This window comes from Takifugu rubripes, chromosome 21 (genome assembly GCF_901000725.2).
Source record: "Takifugu rubripes chromosome 21, fTakRub1.2, whole genome shotgun sequence".
NCBI lineage: Eukaryota > Metazoa > Chordata > Actinopteri > Tetraodontiformes > Tetraodontidae > Takifugu > Takifugu rubripes.
The window spans coordinates 11,229,465-11,247,385 of NC_042305.1; the positions used below are offsets into that span (position 1 = coordinate 11,229,465).

Below are 17,921 nucleotides of genomic sequence, written 5' to 3' on the forward strand. Positions count from 1 at the left end.
CTAAAGAAATAAAGAATTATTTGTCTGTTTTTTTACCTGGTTGCAATAATTTTTCACCAGCTGAAAGACAAATCCTCGGTCCATGAGAGACAGCAGGTCGTAGAGGAAGAACGCTAAGCTGATATTGACTTTCTCAGCTTGTTCCACTTCCTGAAAGAACGATGAATGACAACCATCAACCAGTAGCTGCACTAGGTGGATGACCATCTAGATGTGAGCCTTCTGACATGACAGACGAACTGTAATTAACACCTTCAAGTCCCTGTTAGAGAACACTGGCACACCTCAGGTGAACAGGATGAACACAGACACAGAAGACAGGCTGCACATGTCTGAGAAACTGGCAGCAAACAAATAGCAATTGACACCTCTCCCCCAGCATTGCTCACCTTATGCTGTTTCACAAGGATTGTTCCGATCTCCGCCGTAACCACAGAGACGATGGTGCTGATGTCATCTTTAAACCGGTCAGAAAAGCGGCTTCTTCGCGGGACGCTGTGTTTGTCGAGATGAGACACGTGCTGAGTCATGCTCTTCACCTGTGTCAGTAACCACACACAGACAGAAAACGTGAAGTGTACATTCACATTAAATCCAATAAATTGCCACTCTTATGCTTTTGAAAGCGCTGACGTCATGTGTGTTTTGGATTTCATCCATTCCTGGCATATACTGTATATATGAGACAGAGAACACTGACCAGTAGCTCAAAGAAGAACCAAGCATATTTGTATGCATTTTCTCTGCAGACCCCGGTGCTGACGACCATCTGCAGCGCCAGCTCCTCGTGAAACTGCTGCAAAAGGCAAAATATGCAAACTTTGGTGACCCCCAAACAACTCAAAGATTGCGTCGGAGTATTCGGTGCTACACCCCCACCTTGTGGTCACAAGAGGGAACTTTTAAACCTCGAACAATGAAAGGCCACGGTCAAGAGATGTTGAGTGCATAAATAGTTTAAACGGTTCCTTACATCATTATCAAAATGAAAATATGTCTTTGTAAATGCAAAAATAACCTTTAATACGTATTATAACTACAAAAATAGCAACATTAGCTCCTGTGCCATGTTTAAGTATTCTTTCCAAGCAATTCTATAAACTGCACCTTATCGCCAGTGATTGCAATTTTTTCTCACTCAAAGTTAAAATGACATTTACCTTGCGGCTGGAGGGCCGGGTGCTGCTTGTCACGTTCTGGTTGCTGCTGACATCCACATAGGTGGACATACGGCTGCCTGGGTTATTGTGGCCCTGGAGACAGAGATACATTCCATCACAGGTTCCATCACATTGAACATGATGGATGCATTCATTAGTCAGGGTGTCGAGTGGCCCATTACAATACTTAATGTAGTGTGTGGATAATCAACAAGCTGTGGTATTTACGTACTGTACTGCGTGTGTGTGTTTGAGCATATTTTAGAGCTAATTCAAGTTGGGGAGACTTTCCGTACCTTAAGAGACAGAATGTTATTGACTTCAGTATCTTCCACAGAGGTATGTGGAGAGGGGATATCGGGGTTGCTGCTACTGCGCATTCTGGACTGGAGTAACCTACTGCCAACAGTGGCTGCCGTGGCCCGACCCATTGTGCTGTAACGACTCTCTGACACAGGGATCACAGCTGATGAGCCTGAGTGAAGTAAGACAGACCGCAGACTGAAAAAGATGCAAGCGAAGGAGGAAGATGTTTCAATTCAATCTGAAGGGTATTCGGCTCTACCTGCGTTCTGTACATCTTGAGGGGGGTCCGGAAGACGGAACACCCAGTAAAGGTAAGTTGCCAATAGGCTGTTTCGACCCTGCTGATCTCGGATTAACTCCTGACTGTTGTGAAGACTGTTGACAATAGAAACCACCGATTCGAAGGCTATCTGTGCCAGGTTAGCTGTGGGACACACACACAAACATGAACACAACAGAAGTTATTGTTTTTTCCCATCGTTAATAGACTGAAGACATACCAACGAGTTAAATAATGATCATCTTCTATCAAACAGAGACACCTGTCTCTGGAACCTATCATCTGCTGATCTGCTGGTGCAATTTGCTAATTCTCGCCGAGTGACCAGATGTGTGAGCGTTTCAGGTCATCTCCTCACCAGTCTGACCAGCGATGACCATCGGCTGCATGATGAGACTGAAGAGTTTATCCAGCACCAGATGAAGGTAAAGGACCAGCGGCTCCAAACTGGAGGAGGACAGGGAGACGATGCTGAGCTTCAGCTCATGTTCCAGCTTGTTCTCCGGAATCTTCTCCTCCCCGACGCGCAAAGGGAATGTAGCCCCTCCCTCCAGGGCATGACAAAGGGTAAAGAAACGCTCCAAGTGGTTATCCTGACCAAAAAAAAAGACATTCTTTTCCAACAGGAGTGGGGAATAAGAATTTGTTACAATGTGTTTGGTGTAGATATTTCACCTGTGTGTGTACAGATGACACCGCCATGACCTCGAGGTTAAAGAGTCCTTTGTGACTCTCCATCCACTTAACCGGAGGGACCTGAAGAGGAAGTTTCTAAACAACAAACAAATATGTTAGAAATTGAGATTCAGAAATACGGTGGTGCAGAACGGCAGGAATTATTTATTGCTGTGTGTTTACCTCAGGTGTGTGCAGTGAGTAGTTGAGAGGGAGCCGCTCCAAGGCAATTGGCAAGCAGAACTGGCCCATCTGCAGTCGCTCATTGTTCAGTACTGGCAGCCACTAAATCAAATGTGAAAACAGAAAGCACGAACGGCTTAGTAAAATAGTAATTAATATATTTTTATTGACAGGTAATGCTGTGCAAATGCACAAATATATATTTTCAATATGATAAAAAGCACTGATTAATGATGAAAAATAACTGAAAGGACTTTAAGGGCACAGAATTATGGACGTGTATTTAAGACATATTGAACATTTTTAATCATCCTGTGAACAAAATCCATATTTTACAAATCATAAGATTAATTAATTATGAGAGGAATAGATAAATTATGGAACAAACATGAAAAAATGGTTTAAATGTGTTTAACAGAATGTCTGAACTGCAAAAGATTAATACAAATGCTAGATTAAATATTTAACTTTTATTTAAAGTCTTCATTAATAATTATAAGACATGATAAAAGTCAAGAACAAAATCTTACTGAATATCCAATGAGAGTTTCACAGCTGCCGCTCTGGTTCTGTTTCTGCTGGCAGCTGATGTGGTAGAAGGTGAATAGCAGGTGGTGCCGCTCTGTGAGACAGGCTGGAAGAGCCAGCTTCACCTCTTCATAGAAGTCTGGAGATCTGAGAAGGAAATGATTAAATGATTCAAAATAAACTTGGAAACTGTCTAATGCCACTCATTGGTGTGAATACTTGCTTGTTATGGTAGGTGACAGGGGTATAGACTTCATGTAAAAATTCAGAGCCACTTGATTTCCCAAAAATGACCTTTAAAAAAAAAAGGTTGAGTATGATTCAGAATCTTAACTCTGAAACTGGCTTTGCCAGCTGGCTATTAAATAAGGCCAGTGGCGATGTAGATAGGTCCATGCAAGTTTTAAATGATAATTATGGGCAAATATTAAATGACAGTCTTATTCATAACAAATGCTTGCTGTAATCACCAGCACTCACAGGTAGAGCACAGGCAGGATCCTCTCCACTCATAAACTGGATTTTGATGGTGATGTTTCTTGCTGATGTCAGCCTGTTGACAAAGTTAAGCCTCTGGGGGTACACAAAGAGCAGGTTCCTATGGAGACATAAGGAGACAAAAGGCCTTACTCAATGAAAATGCATTAAATACCGATGTAGTTCCAATATGTACCAGTAGGTGACACTGTTGTCACAACAAACTAGAGTGTGAAACAGTCAGAAGGCCTCATAACAGACATTTAAACGAGCTCCTGGGCCATTTACACTGGCCTCATAGGTCAAACAGCGCTTCTCAGTTCATAAATTGAGCATCTAATTTCATTTTCATCTATTCTGTACCCAACCCACCTGTAAATGTTGTGTGGTACATAAACTTCACTGGATGGGAACTCCAACACCTCTTTGATTGGCCGAATGTTCTTCTCAGGCACAGGTAAGAGAGGAATGAGCTCAGTGGACAAACATGCCAGCGGTGTGTCGTGGACCGGGGACATGTCAAGTTTTATAGCACCTGTAGGCACAAGATAAGAGAAAACATTTGTGACAGCAACCCCAGAGTATTCTAAGGCACAAAGACCACTTGGTCAATCAATCCCCCACAGAAGAAGGCCACTGACAATAAAAAGCCAAGCGCTTTTAACAAAGCCACAAGTTAAACACAAGCACATATAAATCTATGTCACATCTGTTCAATTTGTGGGTCAAAGTATTAAAATGACCTATTTTCTTTAGAGGGACTTTATTCTTAACTGTTGTTTAACTGGCAACATGAGTTGTCACGCTCAGGCAAGGATACTTAAGACCTATCCATATTTAGCTACAGAATAAATTCTTCTCTCTTTGTGTAAAAAAAAAATTCTAACAAGTGTTAAATGTGACGAGAGATGACCTGGTATTGTCTTTATTCTCCTCTGCGGCGTCGAGGTTTTTTTTATCTCAGACAAGAATTTGAGCAGGTCCTCATCACTCAGACGATCTCCCTCCTGCACAAAAACACACAAGCACAGCTGACAAGTGGCTGATCCAACAAGCAATACTCAAATTTAAGTTACTTCATTTCAAATGCAGCTTTTTTTTTTAAACAGGTTCCATTCTTGCGGTGGAACACTGGAGACCGATGGAATGGCATGTCTGATTAACAAGTGAGACAAGGCCCAGCTGAATGTACAAACTTTTCTATCTGTTGTGTGTCACCTTGTATCTCAAGGGAATAACATATTTAAGCTGTTTTCCCCACTGCATTGTACCAACTTAGGCGACTCGACAGACAAGTTTAGCAATGCTAATAAGGTCAGCACATCTCAAAACTCTTTAAACCCCCCCTTCTGCCCGGAGGCATGTTTCAATAACCAACCTGACCCTCTGTGTGATAAAACATGGTTGACAAACCTGCTTAAAGATCGTGCTGATCGTGATTGTAGCGGGTTTGAATGCAGAGATGTTGCAAAACTGATCATCAATGGTGTTGTAGCGCTCCGAATTCCTCCTGAGCAGCTGTGCTCTCCGGTCGATGCTGCAGGATTTACCTGGAAAAGCAGGGAGATAACGTCACTCACAGATCTGTACGCAGTGCGCAGGAGATGTCACGGCAGGTAAACGCACCCCCTTTTAGGCTGTCAGAGTCGGTGACGTCACGGTCTAGCGTCGCGGTTGAGATGACCTCCATGATGTTGACGGTTGCCCAGGCGAAGGGCATTCGATAACGACCCAGCCTCTGGCAGAACGTCTCAGCTTGACCCCGCAGCTTCTCTAGCTTGTCCTTGTTCTGCAAAATGAAAAAAGAACATCTCGAGTATCAGATCAGGATATGCCACATGTACTCTAGGCATACATTTAAGTTCAAAATATGGTGCTGCCATATTACCTTTGAAGAGTCACATTCCCGCAGTGTGATGTAAGGATCGGCACATTCACCAATCTCTCCCTGCTGGAGAACCTTCTCAATCTAAACAGTCACAGAAGGGTATAATCACACCAGGGTATGAAGGGCAGAGAATGTACAGACTGTGATATTTCATATCTGCTGCTGGTTACCTTGATGACCAGGTAAATGTCTGGTGAAGGATAAGTGACGGAGAAGATGGCAGACCTAGCCAGACTGGACTGGTCAACATGAGGTGTGTGAGGTCTTAAGAAGTTTTTCAACTGCTCCGTGTTGAGGTCACAGTAGAAGTTCTCTGATATCTGGAAGATGAGAGACTTCTGCTAATAATCTGGTAAAGGATGTCTATTTAGTCAAAGGCGCATGGATGTAACTCGTACGACTTTTCACAGACATCAAAATCACTGTGCAATTAAAGCAGAACTCTTGATTTAAAATGAAAAATAATGACCGGATAAAAATCAAGGAAAATATGGAAAATACGCTGTTCTACTCCACTGCTTCCCTTTCACCTTCCCAGTGTCCTCAGGCGAGGAAAATCACCACATGACCTGCCTGCAGCGTGTCTTGTGATCCTTGTAACTGGACAGCCATTAAATACTTTCCGGTTTTGTGTTCATCCCACAGGACATCCACTGAACTGACCACGCCAAAGTTCTAAGCAGCCAAATCTGGCTGATTGCTTCAAGATGGCAACTAAAATTTATAAATACTGTAAAAATTTGCAATAATTTACGGTACTTCAGTACTTACCCCAATGTTTGTTTAACAGAATAAACATGCCAAAACAAAGGTGTTTAGGTCTCCATCTATCATCCTTGTCACTGGCTCCAAAATGACTAATGACACAACACGTGACCCGTTTTACGAACAGTTTAACGACTTTAGTCAACAAGTGCACGTTTTCAAGTTGCAGCCTTTCCTCCTGGCTGTCTCCAAGTTAAATGTAAGGTCAGAATTTATTCAGCTTGCTGGGGCTTGAAAAGTAAATAAAGACTTGAAGGTCGGGTCACTTCAATGGGCACACTGCAAACAAGACAATGCTGTTGTCATACTGCGAGGATTGCGAGCAGTTTCTCTAAAAGCTGATATAAAGTAGGCCACTTGTAGGGCCAAGCCCCTGTCTATATGCCTCAGCTGATGGAGGCAAGAATTAATAACAAGAGTATTATGTTTAATTAGACGAACATCTGCTTCAGATTTCACAGATGTGGAACAATAAAACAGATGTGAAGCAAACACAGACTCAGCAACAGAATCCCCATGAGAGGCGACTGTAAGGTATGCAGGGAAAACAAAACAAAGAGAAGATGTGACAGAAAAAAAGCAGGTTGGAATGCGACTGAATTTCAAATATGACACTCTTGGGGAAGCAGAGAAGAGCGTGAGAGGGAGTCAACATGAAGGGTCAATGGCAAATGTTCCACTACTAATGTGTTTATATGAGGAAGCTTGCCTTAAACACGCTTGTTCATTCACACGGACCCATTTCATGAGTGAATTAGTTTGAGTCAATTATTGAGTCATTCAACTCTGGCGTTTTTAGTCAGTGTTCCATACCGGTAAATATTTCATCTGTTGCATGACACATTTTCTGTTGTACCCAAAGTGGAATCTGCCAATGCTGTGGCTCCATTGAAATCCAGCAATTGTACAGATTTATCTATCCAGCTCTGACCCTGCTTCAGAGAAGCGAGAGCAGCACATTGCTGAGAAGAGGCCAAGGACGAAGGCCAAAACCGGTTCTCATCCAAGCGATCCACCAAGTCTAAATCCTTCAAGCCTCTTCACCCAAAAAAACATATCCAGCTGTGTAAATCCACAGAAAACATGCCAATCGCCATGACTGACTGAGGAAGGGGGGAGTACAGCATTAGCAGTTATAGACCCAAAAAGCACCCCTAGGGTTGTAAATTGAGATCATCCTAGTTTTGTAGATTAGACTGATGACTGCCTAAAAAAAACCTTCCACGACCACACCCACATAAACTGGAAGCGCAGCAGTCACCCCAAAATCGAAAGGAAAGCTACTTACACATGAAATTCATGATATAAATGACTGGAATGTATGATGCTATTAAATATAATGATTTACTTCTTGCTGCTGGGAAAGGGGATTTAGATGTGACCACACCAAATGAGGTGATTTTGTGATTTCTCGTTCATTAGCAAATATAAAACCAGAGTCAATGGATTTTACTCACACATTTATCCACATTACATTAGAGCTTGAAGGCAAACACACATTAGTTCTATTTTGTGGCTCAGAAGCTAAACAGACATCGTTTAATCTCTCCATTCATCCTTTCCTATCCAACTATGATATATGGTTAATTTCGTTAAATAGTAATATCACAGATTTATAGTTATTGTAAAACTCATTATGACACCAAAATTTTTCTTACCTTCTTCTTTTCTTTCAGGTCGTACAAGGCCATAGAAACAAAGACGGGCTCAATTTCAATCTCAAACCTATACAGCAAAACACAATTGGGAATTTTTAATGATATCACTGGACCTTTAATACATTACATCAGAACAATGCACGGCTCCCTATAGAAATTCTATTGTTTTTGTTCCCTTTCTTCTAAGAAGCAAAAAAAAACTGTGAAGTTAGCATCGATATCCATGAAATGAGAGTTGAACTATACATGCATGATGTTGCCAACCCAAGGCAAGCAGGAAAAATGAGCTCAACTCAAACCTTTGACAATTTCATGGGTGCGTGTGTGTGTGTGTGTGTGTGATATAAAAGAAAAGACACAAAGAAAGATCCCACAGAGAGAGGGAGGAACTGTGATTTTTTTCAAGGCAACGAAGAACAACCACAGAGTGCTGCTCTGCTCTCCCACGCAGATGTTTGTCACATCAGCTCCAAAGACCTTCTGAAACGTCTCCTCAGTCAGGAGCAGATATGACAGACAAGAATGCTCTGTATGTTAGACGATAAGCAAAAGGTCACTTTTTCATAAACAGGGAGACGTCTGAATATTTTCCCTTTGGAACGAATGTCTGCTGTCAAACATTTTAAGGAGAAACCAAAGACAGCTGTTTCATCCACACCCTTCTCAGAATTACAATAGCATAACACATACTTGATGGCCTGGCATCGGATCAGGATGCGGTCTCCGACGTGTTCTTTCGGGCAGTCCGGGATGGGCCTGATCTCCACCGCGTCTTCCTGAAGCACAAACACAGCCACACATTTGAACCACACGCAAAGAAATTGAAGGTCTGTTGACAAGATTTGATATTAAAGAAGCATTTAACACCAGAATCTGTCATCTCAGAAAATTGAGCTTTGACACAAGAGGAGTTATTTGAAAATGAAATGAGGTCCTCACTAACTCCAGTCTTTCAAAAGCAGACATTGCTCCAAAACCTCTCGAACATGAATTCTTCCCTTTTTTTTTAACAAAATACCAACGCGATGATGAATAAAGGGACCCTCCGAGCAACAATGAACCACAAGTAAAGGTGAATATTTGCACCACGCTTGAAAAGAAAAAGTGAATGCCTGTGACGATGTAATCACACATTAGCATCGATAAAATGTGCCGTTTATAAAGATGCCCTGCAAGAACAGTAAAAGGAAATCTAATCCGACCTGATGTGTTTACTATTTGCATGAATGCACCTTACCTCATCAGCGGGTGGACATAAAGCAAAGAGCTCAGGGTGTCTGTTCCCTTGCCGTGCTTCCCGGTTGAAGCGGTCCAGCTCCTCGTGACTGCTGTAAGCCGTCAGCCCCTCCACTCTCTGATCCGGGGTCAAGTACCGCAAGCTAAAGTCAGAGGAAGTCAGTGCATGACCAGAGTCATCACTCAGGCCCGCAAGGGTCGGAGATTTGACCTGGAGCAGCGACACAAGCAGAGGAAGACAACGTGTGAGCAAGGTGAGCAATGGGGGAATAACAAAGAAGGAGCAAACTATAGGTACATTTTCAAAGTAAAAAGAAACTGCGGACTAACGAATATTATATGAAACTAGTCTCGATCTGTTCTGTTTGAGACTTCCATGATGCAGTGCAGCCAGCCCTCCCATCTTTGTTATGAAAGTGAACTTTTATGAATGTTTTTATATGACTGTCCATAGAAAAATTTCCCAGCAAAGCTGGAAATGATGCAACTGACGGGTATGAGCTGCTCTTCATCAGGGGTAGGAAAGGACAACATCAGCCGATCCGCAGGCTTATGGCTTGCCAGACGATAATGATGGCAGCAGAATGGGCACAGCTGACTCGGGGACAGGGGGTCACAGCAGCCCTGCAGCGGACTGGCTTGACCTTCAGTGTCCTGACAGGCAACAGCTCTACAGTCCACTGACGACTAAAACAACTCCAGACAAAGACATCAGGCTCAAAGCTTTGAAATTAACCCACTTCCATGTGAATGAAGCAAAATTGGTGCTCTCAGATGCCTGGGATTAAGTACCATAAATGCACAACAGATGTATTATGTTGTGCGTTGTTTGAATACTTGTTGCCCTGAGGCTTCTATGCATGGGTACCACCATGATCTGGCACCTCCAAGTAAAACAAAAAAAAATGTCTTTGAAATCTCTTAAATAAGTTGGTAAATTAAGATGCAAAAAGCACTCAATCTGTGCATCTTGATCTCATGCTGGGTCCTTATATTTAAACACAAAACCCCATAATTTAAAGTTATTTACATAATAGGAAGTAAAACCTCCCTTAATTGAAGCATCCACGAGTATGATTCTGAGGCTGGCTCTGGGTCCATATGGAACTACTCAGACTCAGCTACAGGGCAGGGCACAACTTCACTGCTGCTTACAACCCCCCCCCCCTTCCCCTCTTCTTGTCACTTTTATTTTCCATCATCCATCAACCTCACTGGCCTCAGTGTCCAACCACAAGCAAGGACTGACCAAGATTCTTCCCAGGGCAAAGCTTCACCCAGCTTGAAGCTCCCAGGGATCACCTCAACATGATCTGAGAGCTTTTCTAAAACACCAGTAGAGGGGACTCATTAGGACTGAAGGACAATAGTGCTTTTCTTTCTCTTTCTGTCTGTCTGTCTTTCTGGCATGTAAATCAGGGGAAGCCCTGTAGCAGTAATAAGGGTCTTTTTGGTTTGGGTGATTAATCAGAATTGGCAGGGATGGACTGGACAACGGGGGCATGTGAGACTAGTTGTGTAACCAGCCAGAGGCTTGACGTCATTGGGACTGTCTGATCCTTGGAGCTAGCCACTGGGCTACTGTTTGACAAGAGAAGCTAGGCGGCAATTTGCATACTTTTATACAGCAGGGATGCATAATGAACATAAAGGACTGCGACAGAAGAAAGTTTTAGCTTATAATTGTAGCTAAAGACACCCACTGTCAGAGGAGAACAAGTGATAGGGACAACAAAAGCCCGTTGTCGTCACTCCCCCCACTTCATTTGCCTCGACACAGCCCCTCTAAAGTCTTGATCAGTATGGACGACCATACTGCTCTCACAAAAGATGTGTGAACAAAGAGAACCATGTTGGCATGCATGGGCAGAGCTGCAGAGAGGCTTCTGCTGTTGTATTTGCAAAACTTAGTTTGCCATATGAGGATGTGCATGTCTTGGAGCTTTTTGACTATAGTTTGGAGAGATTTATTTTTTGTGCAGTGACAGACAATTCATTCATCCAGATATAAGCTCAGCATCTTTATGCTTCTCTAAAACATTTCCTTTGGCATATATTACATTTTGACATTCACTAAACTCAAATGATCTGTCTGCTTTTTCTAAATTGTCTGATAATTTGTCTAAATGCATCCGTGTCAGTTCAGATTCATCAAGTACATTTTCAACAACAGTGATCCAGAACATTATGTCACAATCAGCTTATCCTTGATCTTCTGATTATAAAATATTATTGATTTATTTTCATTAAGCACATAAATATTACTTAGTTTGAAGGATTTTCTTGGCACTGTGTTTAGAGCAACTCAGAAACCTTGAGAGTGCCCATTGTTGTCATCACCATGAAAGCATAACTAATCTCAGATATTTTATGCCATAGCATTTAAGCATGATGGTGGGATTGTCAAATCATTTCAGTGGAATCTGTGGAGCCTGGTCAAAATCTGCTGCACATATATGCGACAGGATGAACAGGAAACATGAGAAGCATTGATTTAGACTGGCTTCAATAGAGATTAATACGTGTCCTTAAACCTGTTTAAATACTTGTAAGAAGTTGTAGGTTAATTTGTCCCACAAGGAGACTGCATGTGAGATGAAACGGTAACCGGGTGTGTGTTTCTCACTGGCTTTTCTGAGTCCTCCGGCTGCACGTCCGACTCAAAGGTCTGCTTTTGGAGGAGCTTGTGAAGGCCTGCTCGCTCTGAATATGCACTCCAGCCATCCCCCTGACACCTTCAAACACACAAGCAAACACCCCGGGTCAAAGCAGAGACAGGAACAAGCACCAACTGTAGATTAAAAAAGCGTCCCACACGGCTGCAGGTACCTCTGCACTTCCACTCAAACAATATTAAAAGAACAACAAAAGCAGAAGACCATGTACCGTAGTCATGGTGTGTGTCTGTGTGTGTTGTATCTAAATGTGTGTGGGAAAGGAAGAGAGATATAACGCTGCAGTGTAACTGACAGATCACAGCACACTGCAGTGTTTGTCGCACTCTCAGGCCTCTTGCGGTCTGTTTCATCTTCTGTCTGTATCAGCTGCAGCCCAACAGTGCCCCGAACACCCAGAGAGTGACACTGGTGTTTACCGTCTGGTGACCACGAGCCACGGCTGGATGTAACTCTTCACACAGTCTCTCACTTGTGGATCCAGCTCCGTCCTACAGAGAAGGTAATGAGTGAGGCTGTTTCACAATTTGTTAAATAACACGAAGATCTCGCCGGCACGACTCACCCATCTTTGGGAACAGAGTGTTGAACAGTGCGACACTCCTTCTCGAACTGCTCCACCTTCAGGTCATCGTCAGGGAATTCTCCAAGTTCCTGCATCAGGGTTGCGTCTCCACTTCTTAGCTGTGACATCAAGAACTCCTCCAGGTCCAAGGGCTCCACCGCTTCATACGACTGAGGCTGCAGGACGAATGAGCAAACAGAGAGAGGAAGTGGATCATTACAACCTGTTGCCTCATGTAGAAGAGGAACACAGAAGTCGTACTTATAAGTACGCTTTAAAAGTCCCGACAGAGCGGAGCAAATGAATGAAAAAGCCACTTTTCAATTTTCAAATGATTTCCTGGAAAGTATGAACAGAACTGTGTCAGAAAAATGAAGATACGAAACAGGAAAATAATTTCAAAGATTATATTTGAAAACTCGACCGCCATGTTTTCTAATTTGTGGTAATGCAGAGAGGCAGCAAGGTATTATAGAAAAATATGCAACAGAATTATAACTTGTGGCTATTCAGCTCATACCAGGCAAGGAATAAAAAAGACTGGAGTGCTTACACTAATATATAAAACTGAACAAACTGGCCTCTATCAGAAGCTGCCATTTTTCCCTACTGTTATTTTTGGCAAGAAGCTACAGCCATGAAAACATAGATCTTTTTCTAAAATACAGATCAAATGGGATTAATTATACATTTGGGACTTAGAATTAACACATATTGTACATGGGAACACAATATGAACCGTTCCCAATGGCCCTTTGAGAGGGAAAATAGCCACAGTTCTGATTACAACAAAGAGCTCACAGCTGAACTAAAAAGATAACACACAGGCCTTTTGTACTGCCCACGCTGGGTAGATAGAAAAGGAAAAAGATACAGGTGTCTCTTTAAAACAGCAAATCAGACAAACTGCATTCTGATAAAATTGCACTAATGCAGACAATCTCATGCACATAAACATGAAGCCAAGATTTCCTGAATATTAACATCTCTACACATGCAGTGTAGATTGTTTTGGGTTAGGGTTATTTTTTTTTTTAATTCTGGCTAAAAAAAGGCATGAAACAGGAAAAAAAAGCCCAACAAGCCACAGGCAGAAAACAAAGATACAGAAACAAGGTGAGTCACTGGCTCACAACTTTTGAAGCACAGAAAAATTCATTTGCCTTCAGACATGTTTTAGCATATCAATCCACCCTAATGGGTGGGTTTTTTCCCCCTACTGAACAAATTGTAGCACATGAGTAAGTGTGAAAGGATATAATGAGAAAGAAAGAAAACATTTGATACCGATGTGTTTCAAAATGTTGGACGTGAAGCGAGACTTTAACTGTAAAGTATAACCAGGTGTCTTCATTATACACATGACAAGAAACCATCTGAAAAACAGGATAATGTGGCAGAGGAAAACGCTGACTCATCCTTGTGGGATGCGGGTTTAAACTTCAACAGTATCAGTGAGATTGCAGCCTTCCCCACACAGTATGTGCATCTCTGTATTTACATGTTCAAGGTATCATTGAAGCATGGCAACAAGATCAATGATCGTAAACCTATGCGCACCACTGTCTGACCACAGACTTTCTGTCAGCTCATTGGCAATTAGAAAGCTGATACCTCCACAATTAACAGATAATCTTTGTCATCAGCAAGGCCTGCGCAACATATCATCTCCTAAATATTAAAAGTACAATGCTGACAATGCAGGATATTCAGTATCGAGCATGGGGGATTTGTTACTTACACTAAGAATCCTTTTCCTGTTTGCTAAAAGAACATTATTTTCAATGACAAGTAGAAAAGCACAGTTTTATCCATTTATTGTGAATTTAACACCTGATTTAATATTGGACAATATGCGGCCGACTGAAACTTCGGTTACATCACTATTCTAAAAGTGCACTGAAAAAATAGCAGTGGGATAAGCCAGACATGTTAGAACAAAAAACAGTAAGAACAATATTCAGATATGGCCTTAATTTACTAAGTTTAACAACTGCTGTGCTCTTCTTGATGTGCAAGGCTTACCTGGAAAAGGAGAAAACTGCTGCAGAAAAAGGAAGTGTACAAAATGGCGCACTCCGGATATAAGAACTTACGCCCTGCACCTACTGACATGCACAGCTTTTTGTTAAAAATAAGCCACGGTGCAGTGCACAGATCCTCTTTACATTGACCTTGTTGCTTGAGCTGTCAGAAGCTAAGAGCAGCAATGATGTGAGAAATGTTGAAATCAAGGCTGAAAACAATCATTTATTGCCTCTAAAACGCTCAAACATGATTCAAAATATCGGGTACAAATGTGGAAAGCGTGATGTTTAGAGCCGAAGGGGAGAGAAACCACAAGACATGACAGGAAGTAACGTCATCAAGGCGTCCCTCCATCAAATGGTGTTTCAACAGACAGGAAAAGAAACAGATAGAAGCATGCATGGTGTAAACGCAACCACGCACATCCTTGTACTTCTATCTTTGTAAGGACTTTCATAGGTATAATGCATTATCCAACTCCCTACTTAACCCTAACCAATCCACTAAATCCCCTAACCCTTACCTAATTTCTAACCTGAACCTTAAAACCAAGTCAACAGTACGTTGAAGTTGTGAGGACCAGCCAAAATGTCCTCACTTCCCAACAGACTCATCATTTTACTAGTAGAATGCGGATATTGGTACTCAGTATGTAGCAAGTAAAAGAACACACACACACACACACACACACACACACACACACACACACACACACACACACACACACACACACACACACACACACAGCTTTTCCTTCTAAGCTCTTAATTTGCACATTAAGCCGACAACACAAATTTCTCATATGTTTTCCTAAAAATAGCAGCAAAATAAGACAGGGTGTGTCATGATCAACAAAAGTGAGCGCCATTGCAAACAGCAGCAATAAACATCCCTCCCTCCCTGTGTGGGATGGGACAGCTGAATAACGGGAAACCATCATCCGAGAGATTATGGCATTAAAACCTCTCTCCCGCATTCCAAATCCAGCAATATTAAAGATTTTTCCATGTAAGCTGCAAGGTAAGCAGGCCCCCACCCGATGACTGGCAGTAGAAATGCACTGACCCATTTCCTGAGCAGGTTAGAGAGATACTCCACGAGCTTGGGATGGGATGGATGGTTGAGGCCTGCTCAAGCCCTGACAGCTGACAAGCTCAAGGATCATCACAGGGAGAGTATCAAGGGGCTTCAGCTCAGTTAGTCATGCACACAGATTTGTCAGGAGACTTAGCGCTGGAGAGGGAGAGGCAAGAATAGACAAGAAGCGGAAGATGGAAAGAGATGGGGCTGAATCAGGAGGCAGAGACTGACGTTCAGAGGGTACCACAGAGATTGGAACTCAAATCCCTGCAAAGGATTACTGTGAAGCGTTCTCTACGCTAGCTGTACAGAGCAGTAACTGCTCCCACTGTCTTTAGTTTAAAGGCAAGAAACTGTCACACTTGAGGTCAAATCTTAGTCTGTAAAGAGTAGAAGTAACAGTTGTAGTAAATATAGTTGCTATAACACAATATGCATTATCTTGTGGCCTAAGTACTACAACACTCGTAGTAATATTATTATTAGTCATTTCCATCCATAGATTCTATGCTGACAAGCATTTATGTGTTTTTCCTCTAAGGTCGGGGGTGTGATTCTGTCCACTGAATCACTGTGCTGACATATGGGGATTTGTTTTTAAAAGCAGCATCAAGGGGGCGGGATGCTTTTAAAGGTACTGTAATAGCATAGAGTCCCCTGCACAACCTAAGCGGCAATGTATTTTTTCAGACTCTAATACAAGAACAAGTCGGGTCGGCACAGTTTTCAATGAAAACGTGTCAAGGCACGACTTGGTTCTCTCTGGATACGGAGAAACAAAAAGAAAGAGAGTGGTAAAACCACACAACTCCTCTGCAAAACTGCAGTGAGCTAGGTCTTGATGAAGTAAAACAGAAGCGTCATGAGTGGCACACTGGCCAAAATGCAAATAAAGTAGCAATTTTATACCAATAAATATATATTCATATCCGGGATAATGTGTCAAAGAACTGCCAAATGAAAATGGCTGAACCAAAAAGACAAAAGCCAATGAAATCCAAATGTAAGGAACTCACCACACTCAGGTATCCTGTGCTTGAAGCATTGGAGTTGGATCGGCTGTGCTGAACGCCATGGGTCCCGCCGAAGTGCCGTCTGATCTCCGCAGAGGAGTGCCTGGAGCAAAACATACACATTCTATAGGTCATGTATGTTACAGACAGAAAGAAAGAAAGAGTAAAAGTGACAACTTACACGTTCTAACAAAACTGTAACTCCTGCCCGGTTCAAACACAGCACCCAGAGCAATGCAAGGGTAACTCCATTATTGTTCCCCGTCGCATTAGTCTGAATTGGTCAGCCATGGTGATTCCATTCAAACCATTGTTGACAGTCTACAGAGGCTCTGCTGCCTGTGTAAAGGCTTTGTCATGCTGGCAGCCACACGGGCAGTGGGATAAACACAAGGTTGGTCTGTTCAGGAACTCAACATGACGCAGGAGCGGAATAGTTTTCACAGTATATTGGGCACCGTGCGTGTGAGTCGGTGACATCGGCAAAGAAGCAAGTGTCTCCGTTCACTGCTCCCATTTCATCTCAGTCCAGCGTCACGAGGTTGCTTTAAAATTTCAAATTTGTTTGTTTAGAAATGCTATCTATCAGAAACTGTTCAATAAAGACCAGATTCTCTTGTGTTGTCCTATTTCCAGGCCATTACTGCCAAAAAACAATGAAAACTAGTGCCTGTTGATTGGAGGATTTACATTTAAGTTTGGGTTCTTGTTTTTTTTTTTGGTTTTCATTACTTCCTAGTTTCCTTCTTGACCTTCCACCTAATTGTGTCAGAGGTGTTTGAGCAACATAAGGACGACATCCTGGGGCCCAATTTGAATTTTACAGACTTGTTGCACGCTGGTCATGAACCAAAGACCAGAAGAGGTGAGTCTGAATGAGACCTTAATGAAGAACAAACCAAGGGTCAGCGTTGTAGAGTGCAGATTGACCATCGTGGGCCAGGATATGCCCTCTCACATTTCCTTGTCGCTTTATTTGCATAAACAAAAGGATATCACCTTTGTTGTTATATTATAGATGTATTGTGTGGATATTTTATGGACCAAACTGCTAATAATCAAAATACCAATCAAATGTTTGATAATTCAAGAAACTCTATTGTTCTAATTCTAAATGTGTCTATTTTAAACACGTAACGAGATGTAACAGACCCAAATAAGTTCAGAACTGAACCAGTTTGTTTCCCTGGAATGAGCCTGTTGTAACTCAGGGATGGAACTCATGACCTTCTTGCTGTATCTTGTAGTATTTCCCGCCCGAACATGCTTTTAGGGGGGTTTATTAAATTCAGACCGGCCGTAACAGAGAAAAGAACCCCGTCTGTTTGAGATGTTTCAAACATTTTCCTGCCCCTACATCCAATCACATAATACGCTGAGTCAACAAATGACATGAATACAAAG

General features: G+C 42.3%; 1 protein-coding gene across 4 annotated transcripts in view; it reads right to left on the reverse strand.

Moving 5' to 3' along the window:
* Window positions 1–17,921, reverse strand: part of dock8 (dedicator of cytokinesis 8) — a 36,904-nt gene that overhangs the window by 14,242 nt on the left and 4,741 nt on the right. For 2 of the 4 annotated variants that reach the window (XM_011615586.2, XM_011615585.2), the window contains exons 2-26: window positions 16,521–16,620; window positions 12,397–12,572; window positions 12,251–12,322; window positions 11,783–11,891; window positions 9,158–9,367; window positions 8,611–8,696; window positions 7,921–7,987; window positions 5,668–5,817; window positions 5,498–5,578; window positions 5,236–5,398; window positions 5,023–5,159; window positions 4,523–4,616; window positions 3,982–4,144; window positions 3,613–3,730; window positions 3,356–3,426; window positions 3,135–3,279; window positions 2,605–2,706; window positions 2,422–2,517; window positions 2,105–2,339; window positions 1,726–1,890; window positions 1,457–1,635; window positions 1,161–1,253; window positions 701–796; window positions 390–539; window positions 37–150 (exon numbers count right to left, since the gene is read on the reverse strand). In XM_011615586.2, coding sequence (XP_011613888.1) covers window positions 37–150; window positions 390–539; window positions 701–796; window positions 1,161–1,253; window positions 1,457–1,635; window positions 1,726–1,890; window positions 2,105–2,339; window positions 2,422–2,517; window positions 2,605–2,706; window positions 3,135–3,279; window positions 3,356–3,426; window positions 3,613–3,730; window positions 3,982–4,144; window positions 4,523–4,616; window positions 5,023–5,159; window positions 5,236–5,398; window positions 5,498–5,578; window positions 5,668–5,817; window positions 7,921–7,987; window positions 8,611–8,696; window positions 9,158–9,367; window positions 11,783–11,891; window positions 12,251–12,322; window positions 12,397–12,572; window positions 16,521–16,620 — 3,172 coding nt within the window. Of the gene's footprint in view, window positions 1–36; window positions 151–389; window positions 540–700; window positions 797–1,160; window positions 1,254–1,456; window positions 1,636–1,725; window positions 1,891–2,104; window positions 2,340–2,421; window positions 2,518–2,604; window positions 2,707–3,134; window positions 3,280–3,355; window positions 3,427–3,612; window positions 3,731–3,981; window positions 4,145–4,522; window positions 4,617–5,022; window positions 5,160–5,235; window positions 5,399–5,497; window positions 5,579–5,667; window positions 5,818–7,920; window positions 7,988–8,610; window positions 8,697–9,157; window positions 9,368–11,782; window positions 11,892–12,250; window positions 12,323–12,396; window positions 12,573–14,421; window positions 14,715–16,520; window positions 16,621–17,921 lie in introns of those variants that run through there. The other 2 variants (XM_029829041.1, XM_011615587.2) reach the window with 2 other exon arrangements.